At 45.8% G+C, this 10,693-nt stretch overlaps 1 protein-coding gene across 2 annotated transcripts in view; it reads left to right on the top strand.

Annotated features, from left to right (window-relative positions):
* Positions 1–3,696: 3,696 nt before the first annotated feature.
* Positions 3,697–10,693, top strand: part of Cdrt1 (CMT1A duplicated region transcript 1) — a 30,436-nt gene continuing 23,439 nt past the window's right edge. For both annotated transcript variants that reach the window (XM_021213790.1, XM_021213791.1), the window contains exons 1-4: positions 3,697–4,210; positions 7,609–7,779; positions 10,012–10,212; positions 10,322–10,449. In XM_021213790.1, the coding sequence (XP_021069449.1) occupies positions 3,697–4,210; positions 7,609–7,779; positions 10,012–10,212; positions 10,322–10,449 (1,014 nt within the window). The remainder of the gene's footprint in view (positions 4,211–7,608; positions 7,780–10,011; positions 10,213–10,321; positions 10,450–10,693) is intronic.

A 10,693-nucleotide genomic window follows, 5' to 3' on the forward strand; every position in this document is an offset into this window, starting at 1 on the left:
CTCCCTCTCTCTCTCTCTCCCTCTCTATCATTTCTGAGACAGGGTTTTCTTCTTAGCATAGCTGACTTGACTTTATGTCCTTTTCATCTCAGTCTTACCTCAAAGCCAGGTATTAAGCTGTGTCCCACAAAGCTTTATTGTTCTCAAGAAAAAAAAGAAAAATCAAAACTCTCCTCATCTCTACTATTCTCTCCAGTTTCTCAAAGTTTCAGTGTCCTGAAATGTAATTTGATTTGGTCAAAATATCCAAGCTCGTGTACAAAGAGCCAGTTAGCTGTCTCCTCCCCTGGCTTGAACTTTTATTTTTCTTACAGCTTTTGTAAGCTTTTTCTCATCAGTTTTCAAGTTCAAGGTTCCCTTTGATAGGATAGATCAAAGCAAACTCAAGAGTCTCACATATCTGCTCACTTTCCATTGGTGCCTCGGGTGACAGACACACCACTTTTCATTTTCTTTGTAAAGTAAAAATTAGCTGTAACAAATAAAGATGAAGGGAGGGAGAAAAAAGAGAGAGTTAGTAAAAGGCTATTTTTTGTAGCATGCTGTGGATTTTCATCAAGCTTGTTGGGGTGCGTGCTAACTATTCAATCCTTGGAGGCTCCGCTGTTGTGTGCAGTTACCTCAAAATGAAGCAAAGAGCAAACCGGACCACAACGGGAACTCACTTTGATGCAGTTAGATGTGAGTTTAGCCACTGCCTGATTTTTAAAACATACCTCTGTTTCATTCATTCATTCATTCATTCATTCATTCATTCATTCACATGTGTATGTGTGTGCACACGCACATGTGATGAGGCATGTTGGGTACATATAGAAGTAGGGGGACAACTTGCAGGGGTTGCTTCTCCCCTTCTACCTGGCTGGCTCCAGGAGTAGAACTCAGGGCTTTGGGGTCATCAGCAAAAGCTGTAACTCAGTGACCACGGCCAGCCCTCATTTAGCCTTAGCTTAGCCTTTTGAAATCAAACCCCACTTGGTGCTGTTTTCCACGAATTCTGAGTAAACCTCCCTGACTTGGTGTTGGACGGTGAGACACCTACGTTCTTATCTCGGTCTCAGTCAGTTTTGTGTTGCTGTATCAGCCCACACAAGACTGAGCAAGCTGTAAAGAAAATAAATGTGCCAACCACCTTTCTGGAAGGTAGTTGGTACAAAGGCCAGGGCTTTGCATCTGCCTCATCTGAGGGAAAAGGCAAAGAGACTGTTTTATCCAAACTCAGAAGCCATACCCCAGACTTCATAGTCTTCACTGCAAAGCAACGATGAGACCTCCAACAGAGTCGGACCATTGTTAATAGCATCACAAGAAAGGTGGGGGAGCTTGTGATCTCAGCAGCTAGGACACAGAGGCAGAAGGAACATGTGTTCGAGGCCAGTTTGGCTTACACAGCCAGACCCTGACTTCAAAATAGTGACTTTTTAAAAAGGAAGGTAGTACAGTCCTATAAAACGGTAATGTTTTGAAAGAGAGGGATCACTCACATGCTCTGTCACACATGACGGTGCAACTATTCTATTTCATGCTTGGTTGTTGTATTGGCTAGCTTTATGTCAACTTGAAACAAGCTAGAGTCATATGGGAAAAGGGAGCTTCAACTCAGAAAATGCTCCCAATAGACTGGACTGTACTGGAAGATTTTTCTTGATTGATGATTGATGTGGGAGGGCCATTCTCACTGTGGGTGGGGCTACCCCTGGGCAGATGCTCCTGGGCTCTATAAGAAAGCAAGATGAGACAGGTGGTGGTGGTGCACAGCACTTGGGAGTCAGAGGCAGGCAGATCTCAGAGTTCAAGGACAGCCTGGTTTACAAAGAGAGAGTTCACACTGTCTCAAAAATCAGAAAAACAAAAAGAAGAAAAAGAAGAAGAAGAAGAAGAAGAAGAAGAAGAAGAAGAAGAAGAAGAGGAAGAGGAAGAGGAAGAGGAAGAGGAAGAGGAAGAGGAGGAGGAGGAAGAGGAAGAAGAAAGCAAGCAAGCAAGCAAGCAGGCTGAGCAAGTCACAAGGAACAAGCTGTTGCAGTAATTTCTAACTCTCATAAGCCCATATAGAAACCACACAACCCAGTTATTACATTTATAAGCTATATGCCTAGATTGGGCAGACCTAGCACACACTAACTTATCCCCCAGCTATGAGACCCCTTGCTGCTTGTAGCTTCTCCAGGCCACGCGCTTCCACCTCCTCTTCCTCTGTCTTCTCTCCTTCTCCTTCCTCTGAAACCTCCTGTCCCACCTTTCCCTTCCACTGCCCAATCATAAGCTCTAGCCTTTATTTGACCTGTTAGAATGGGGAAAAGGTCCAGTGAGATCAACAGGGTACTAGATCACTCCTCCTCAGGGGCAGGATGGGGGCAACACCTCTTGAGGAAGCAGGATTAACATCAAAATACAAACAGCGCCAGGGCAATCCACAACAGCAAGCTAGTAAGCAATGTTCCTCCACGGCTTCCACACCAGTTCCTGCCTCCAGGTTCCTGCCCCAACTTCCTTTCATGCTAAGCCGAGATGTGGAAGTGCGAGCATCATAAGCCCTTTCCTCCCCAAGTTGCTTCTGGTCGTGGTGTTTGTTTAGCACAACAGTAGAAACAGGAACTAAGACAGTTATTGCTGAACTTTTCTTACTTAGCCTTATTTATTAAAGGGTGTAGGAATACACATTATTGAGGGGTTGATATTCCCTTGTGGCTCTTGCCACCCTCTGGGGTCTTAGAACACATCTTCTATGAATAAATGGAGAGTCTTGCAATGGTGACAGTGACAACAGAGAGACAGTTAGTGTGTAGTGAGGGCTTACACTGCCCTCTCTTACACTGTGCTATGATACGCAGTCTTTTTGGCGTTGTGTGCTCAGTGTCTCAGTTCTCACCTGTCCTAAGTGAGTGCTGGGTACACAGCCTCTCACTTTGTCCTCTGTGAAAAGCAACCCCACTTCCACTTTTAGACGAGGACACTGGAGAAGGTTGAACAACCTGCTGGTGTCCACAGACTCAGAAGCCATACCCCAGACTTCATAGTCCTCACTACAAAGCTATGGTGAGACTTCCTGCTACATGGGTGGGCAGCTGACTTCGTCTAGAAGTCAACTCCCAATATATCCTCAGGACAACTGACAATTCTGCACCAGAGAGTGGTTCCCTGTGGATTCACGGCTAGCACTGAGTAATTAAATAATTTCCACTATTGCTAACCCGTGTGCTTTTACTGTGGCGATAACCAGAGACCGAATATAATATGCAGGGCACTGGAGTAGACTCTAACAGCCACAAGTGTAAGAAGATGACGCCTAAGTTGTATTTATGAATATTTAAAAGTCCTGAATAACAGCAACTGAAAGATGCTAACATTTTAAATGGGCCATGTTATGTTTTACATTTGGTTAACAGAATAGCTGCTATAGAAACGAGATGACCAGCTCTTCCAGAATATACAGCAACTGTCTCTACTTTTGTGGTGCCAGGGTTAGGAGATTTACGGTAAAGCCATGTTTCTAAGGAAGTCAGTACAAAAAGCCAGACTTCTACAGGCAGTTTCTGGGTCAGATCAGTTTACCATCCATCGCAGTGGCTTACAGTTTCTCCAGATGTTCATCCCGAAGAGGCTCCAAAAAGGCTATTTCTCTGCTTACCCCGTCCCTCTGGTGTTTGGTGGGGTTGCTAACGGGCAAGGTTTAAATGAACTGGCCATCTCAGAGTCATGGAAAACACGGAACCAAAACTCAAGCAGGCCCCCTATTTTCGTTGTGAAAAGGGACCCAACTGGGTCCCCGTGTGCCAGAAGTGTGAAGCCTGTGTCTTAGCGTGGAAGATCTTTGCCACCAAAGAGTGGTTCCGGAGGGTCAACGACATATCCCAGAGGAGATTTCTAGTCAGCATCTTGAGGCAGTTAAATAGCCTGTATCTGTTACAGTATTTCCAGAATATCCTAGAGACCACCCAGGGGAAGGACTTCATCTACAACAGGTCTCGGGTCAAACTCAGTAGGAAGGGGGGAAAGGATAAGGAGGTTGTAAAGTCCTCCTTGAACCAGATGTTGGATAAGACGGTGGAACGGAAGATGAAGGAGATCCTCTACTGGTTTGGCAACAGCACCCACCGGACTAAGGCAAATTATACTCTCTTGCTGCTGCAGATGTGTGACTCAAATTTACTGCTCACTGCTGCCAATGTGATCAGAGTCCTGTTCATGAAAGAGTGGAACAGTATCTCAGGTGAGAGTAGAGGGCCCCAGAGACCAGACACAGGCTTGGAAGGGGGCACAGGTGCAGACAGGCTTGGAAGGGGACACAGGTGTAGACAGGCTTGGAAGGGGGCACAGGTGTAGACAGGCTTGGCTTGGAAGGGGGCACAGGTGTAGACAGGCTTGGAAGGGGGCACAGGTGCAGACAGGCTTGGCTTGGAAGGGGGCACAGGTGCAGACAAGCTTGGAAAGGGGCACAGGTGTAGACAGGCTTGGAAGGGGGCACAGGTACAGACAGGCTTGGCTTGGAAGGGGGCACAGGTGTAGACAGGCTTGGAAGGGGGCACAGGTGTAGACAGGCTTGGAAGGGGCACAGGTACAGACAAGCTTGGAAGGGGCACAGGTGCAGACAGGCTTGGAAGGGGGCACAGGTGCAGACAGGCTTGGAAGGGCAGAGGCTGCCCAGAGGGCTGGTATGGGACTGTGAACCTTATCCCCTCATCCTATCGTTTCCCAAAGGAGGAGCTGCTGAGTGGTACTTCATTCTAGAAAACTGTGCACTGAGAAAAGCAGAAGGAAGGCTAGACCTTTCACCCTGGGCACTGAACACAGAGTCCTGCCTGCCTTGGGCCCAGACCACTGCAAACTGGTGTCACTCCTTCCTTGCCCTAGGGTAGGAGGCATGTGACAGGGAAGCTGTGTTTTGTTTCTCAACTGCCATGGGCAGAAACCAGGCCAAACAACAAAACTCACGGCTTTAAAAAAGTCTCATCTTACCATGCTGCCTGCTTAAGCATGGATCCAAATCTTAGTAAGATGCTTTAAGAGGCCAAATGTGGCTAAAAGTCCAAAATTGCCCAGCGTACTAGTTTATAAGCAATAATTTGCACCCAAGTCTCCAAATGGTTTTGATTAAAAAACAAAACAAAACAAAACAAAGCAAAAAAAACAAAAAAAAANAAAAAAAACCAAAAAACCCAAAGCAGACTGTGGTCCTCTGCCAAAGCCTGGCCTAGCAGCTGGTCCGTCAAGCTGTCTGTTTCTGGCTATATAGACATTGCTGGACCCAGCGGGGAGCCTTCTTGCTCCTGGGTATTGACAGGAAAGTCTTGACTGGCTGGTTCTGGGCAGGAAAAGAAAGCAGAAGAGAGGCCAGAGACCTGCGATTAGGAGAGGTCAGAGGTCAGAGACGAGAAGGTTTAGCCAGAGGTGGGTAAAGAGTGGGAGGGGTGGTCTCTAGGGTGGGTAATTCCTGGTCCCGAAGGATATTTGAGTTGTGGTCAAACGTATAGACTAATGAGTCCCTCCCTGCTTCACAGATAGGGTTTGCTTTTCTTGGCTGGCCTAGAAACTTAAGCCCTTTCCTCCTCACTCTTCAAAGTCCTGGGATTACAGGCATGCGCCACCATGCATGATTTTTAAAGGGATGCCAAAGCTAGGTGACCTAGGATGCAATTAGATCCTTACTCAAGAAACTGATTGGTTTCTTTTGTTTTTGTTTTTTGTTTTTTGCTTTTTGTTTTTTTGGAGATATATTTATTTGTATTTTGTGGTTTTTCCTATGGGTATGTATGTACATCAAGTGTATGTCTTATGCCTGTGGAGACCAAATGAAGGAGTCAGAACCCCTGGGACTAGAATTACAAACTTTCCTGAGCTGTCACGTAAGTCTGAGGAGCCAGGCCTCAGTCCCCTGCAAGAGCAGCTGCGCCATCTGACCAGCCCCTCTCTTTGTATCTTTGGTATCAATGACATAAAGGATAAGACACTTGTGAAAAAGTGAGAGAATCCACGTGCACGAAAGCTAAGATTAGTGTGAGGCTCCCTAAGTCTGGGGAATATGGTTACCCAGCATGGTAGCAGAAAGCCTGCATTCGGCCCCCAGTGCTCTCCACTGCAGTGTGCTCTACTGTGCGATGTGCATGCCATGTCCATACCTCTCTTGTGATGGCTCCATCCCACACTGTAGGAATCCGCTGTTTACCTCGGGGCTGTGTAAGCCTAGTTATAGATTGCAGCAAGTTTCTTCATAGGAGAGCATCTTTCTTAAAATGTTAAAGGTTCTGGGACTGGAGAGATGGTTCAGTAGTTAAGGGAAGGCTCTGGTTTGCAGATGTCTCTTCTGAATCCCCAGGGCACCTGCATTTAAGCGTACATATCTCCACACAGAGATATAATTAAAAATAATAAAACCAGATATTTTAAATAGTTGTGATTTCTAACCTGATACAGGGACAGTTATATGTTGAAGGAAATCAGCTGGAGCGTCAGAAGAAAGCGGCCCTTCCTTCCTGCAGCTCCTTCCATGATCATACTTTGCGTCCTTACGCATAGAATGCTAGTGAAATCCACAGCATAGATTTGCTGGCAGGGCCTTAGTGGAGGCTTTCTGGGATTTTTACTTGGAAACTCAGAGGCCTTGAATCAGAACAGCATGCCTCTGTCTTTCTTCTTTGCCTGCTTGCCTTGTGGGACTGAGCAACTGCTAGATTCTTGAACTTCCATTCACAGCTGCTGCTGACCATTGTTGGGAAATTGGACTACAGACTCTCCCAAATGATTCAAAAAGAAGAAGGAGAAGGAGGAGAAGTGGGGGGAGGAGGAGGAGGAGGAAGAGGAGGAAGAGAAGAAGGAGAAGAAGAAGAACAACAGCAACAACAAGGAGGGGAAGAAGAAGGAGAAGGAAGAGGAAGAGGAGAAGAAGAAGAAGAAGAAGAAGAAGAAGAAGAAGAAGAAGAAGAAGAAGAAGAAGAAGAAGAAGAAGAAGAAGAAGAGGAGGAGGAGGAGGAGGAGGAAGAGGAAGAGGAGGAGGAAGAAGAGGAGGAGGAGGAGGAGGAAGAAGAGGAAGAAGAAGAATTATTGAAGAGATTTACTTGAAGAAGACACTAAGAACCTGGAAAAACATGAACCAGAGACAGCCTACAGAACAGCCTCTGCTTTCCTTTACATACACAAGTGTCTGCTTTCCTTTACATACACAAGTGTCTGTTTTCCTTTACATGCATCCTTGTCTCTATAACTGTCTCTGTGTGTGTGTGTTGGGGTGGGGGTGTTGATTCCAGACCCTCAGTATTCATAGATGCTCATGTTCTTTTTAACATAAAATAATCTTATATTTGTTCAGAACCTATATAAGCCTTCCAGGAATGTTAAAGTGTCTCTGGCTCATTTATAAACCAACTACAGACCCAGTGCTATGGCAGCTGCTAAGCTGTACTGTTCATTGACTAGTGACCAAAACTCCCTGCATGGTTGCCACAGATGCGGGTTTTTAATTTTCATTATCTGTTTGTGGTTGGTTGGATCCAAGACATTCAGGAAATTGGCTATAGTCAAACAGAATGAGGAAAGATAAGACCTTTTCTCTCTACCTCATTTCCCTCCACACACTTCCTTCAAAAGCAAATGTGTCTACTCTTTGTCCTTCAGGCCTCCATGATGACATCCCCGATGTGATGTTCTTCCCTGAGAAAAAGTACAGCGGGATACAAGACACCTCATATGTCTCTTGGGCAGTTAGACCCAAACCTGTGTCATTCCCAATGTCCAGACATTTAGGTAATAAACTTGGGACTGAAACTGTGGACAGAGAAACAACCGGTAAGTCAGGCTCTATGAAGACATCTGACATAGCATTAGGGGAGTTAGGTGGCTCACCCTACAGCTTTAAAAAAAGAAAAAAAACTTTTGTTGGGTCTTTTGTGACTTGATGGCATCCTACATCAATAGTTTGACTTAAGATTTGTCTTTTTCTTTTGGATGGTTATGGGGTAGCAAAACCATTTTTTTTGAGTCAGTCTTAGTATGTATCCTAGCTGGCCTTGAAATCACGACCCTCTTAGACTCACCCTCCATCACAATCATGGGCATGGGCTACTGTGACATTATTTTTACTTAGGATGGCCTTTCCAGGACCTGACCTTGTATGATGTCAAAGAGCTTCTCTAGATGAACTTGGAAACTCTCAATGGTGTTGGAGGACTGGCAAGGCCAGAGAAACCAGGGACATCAAATGTTAGAAACTAACCTTCATTTAACACAGGCATTGGGCTCTCTCTTTTTTTTTTTTTTCCTCATTTAAACCTCACAGCTGGTAAGAGAAGAAGGATTAAAAACTGGTCAGTATCACCACTAATGTTCTTGCTTTCACCACCATGGTGTCTCTAAGATACTCATTGAAATAGAGATCAGAAAGGAACTTTCTAGAGCTTCCTCGATATCTTTTCCTCCTCTGTCCTAGGCTAGTGTGCCCTCTGTTTCCTGGGCTCTGACTTGGTACATGGTGGCCCTCTAGAGTCCAATTCAGTTATTGTTTTTGAAGCCCTGGATCCAGTTTTGTGAGGAAAGTAATGAAGTGCGTGAAAAAAAAAAAAAAAGGAAGAAAAGAAAACGGAAAGACATGATTGCCCCTAGGTATGGAGGAGGAGAAAGGTTTTTGTCAACAAGAGGGAGAGCAGAGCCAGGCAGAGACATTTAGGAGAGTCCAGAGAGAACATGACCTGAGATGGACTATGCGAGGAGAGGGGAGGGGAGGGAAGAGAAAACCAGGGGAGGCTTGGGCCAAGAGACTTCGATAGCCAAAATGGCTGTTATAGGGGCCAGAGGAGTTGGAGTGGGGAAAGCCTAGCTCAATATCTGGGCAGGAGCGTTCAGGTATGACAGCCAGGAGGGCCCTGTAACAGGTAGACTGAGGGATGCTGGGAGAAGCAGGTGGCCAGCATCTGCTTTGATAATTAGTGGACACCTCAGTGAGCCCTTGGTCCCAGGTTTGAGACCTAACAGCGAGGATTGTGATTCCAGACCTGAAGACCTTCCCATGTTGACCTTTGAAGCCAGGCACATGTGGTCACTCATGTGGACACTAGTCCAAGTTGGCCTGGAATTTGCTATGCAGCGGACTCTGGGCTTGAACTTATAGTTCTTGCCTGAGCCTCTCAAGTGGTGGAGGCACAGGTAGTGCAGCGCCACACCCAGTTAGGGATGTGCTGTGTGAAAGGCATTGCCAGTTGATTCTGTCATGTATGAACCTCATAAAGTCTTCTTAGAGAAACCTGGACGGCACAGCCTACTATATACCCAGGCTAGGACATACATGCCATCCGTCATGGTGCGACACACTGTGTCACTTGTGACAGTCCATGAAATAAGCATGAGAAATACGAAATGCCTTGTAAATGGAAACTTCCAATTTTAAAGGTACATAGAACAGCATACTATCTAGTCACATGCCCATCCTCCAGCTTCAGCAATGGTCACTGTTTTAGCAGTCTTAGTATTTTTATGATGCTGGTGACGGAACCTAGGATCTCACACTTGTTAGTAAATGCTTTGCCTCTGAGCTAAACTTCTAACCTGGCAATTTTAATTCATTCTACTTCCTGATGATTAAATTGCTTCAATTTTTTTTCACTAGAGCATTGTGTGTGTGTGTGTGTGTGTGTGTGTGCGCCCCTCCCCAGTACTGGGATTACAGATGTGTACCATTGCACCTGGCTTTTAAGTTGGCGTATGGGATCAATACCCAGGTCTCTATGTTTGTACAGCAAGTACTTTATGGACCAAGCTCTCTTCCCCAATCCTCACCGGCACATTTTACAGGAAATTCAGGAGAAGACGCCATCTCAGTCTTTGCTGCTATAAATATCTTGAGCACCTGTACATTTGAGTCAGGAGGTTTGACTTCAGGTGGGAGAGAGACTGATTAGAATATTCAGTGGCCTAGGGGTAGATGTGGAGATCGATCTATTTGGGGGCAAGCTTTGCAGTGGATTTGTTTGGGGGATTAGACTTACTAGAGACTCAACCACCTACCTTTCTCTGGCTTTGCTCTAGAGGGAAAAGGGGAGAGTTCACTCCAGTGTATCCAGGAAATGAATAGAGAGCTTTTCAGAAAAGGGGGCTCGTCCAGGCTGGGAGATGATCCGTGCAACCTGCTGCTGAGCCTGGATCATGTCCAACGCCTGTCTTCTGGGTACAGCAAATATCGGGACTTTATACGTGACCTGCCTCTCCACCTCTCCAAGTACATTCTAAGTATGCTGGGTAGATGAGAGGATTTCTCAGGGACTTCCCATCTGGGCCTAGCTGGGGTTGGGGGTGGGGGCGTGTGTTTCTGGGTCCATCTTCTTTCTTTTTCTCCCAGGAATGCTGGATAAGAACAGCCTGAACAAGTGTATCTTTGTAAGCCAGCACTGGGCCACTCTGGCCCAGCAAGTCAAGGTGGACCAGTCCATGCATTCCTTCATTCAGAACCAGATTTCTCTCCTGCAGGTACTGTGGGTCTGAAAGGGGTGTGCCTTGGAACAGCTTTGTTCTCTTTTCTTCTTCTTCTTCTTCTTCTTCTTCTTCTTCTTCTTCTTCTTCTTCTTCTTCTTCTTCTTCTTCTTCTTCTTCTTCTTCTTGATTTATTATTATAAATAAGTACACTGTTGTTGTCTTCAGACATACCAGAAGAGGGCATCAGATCTCATTATGGGTGGTTGTGAGCCACCAGGAGGTTGCTGGAATTTGAACT

This window comes from Mus pahari, chromosome 14 (assembly GCF_900095145.1).
Source record: "Mus pahari chromosome 14, PAHARI_EIJ_v1.1, whole genome shotgun sequence".
Lineage (NCBI taxonomy): Eukaryota > Metazoa > Chordata > Mammalia > Rodentia > Muridae > Mus > Mus pahari.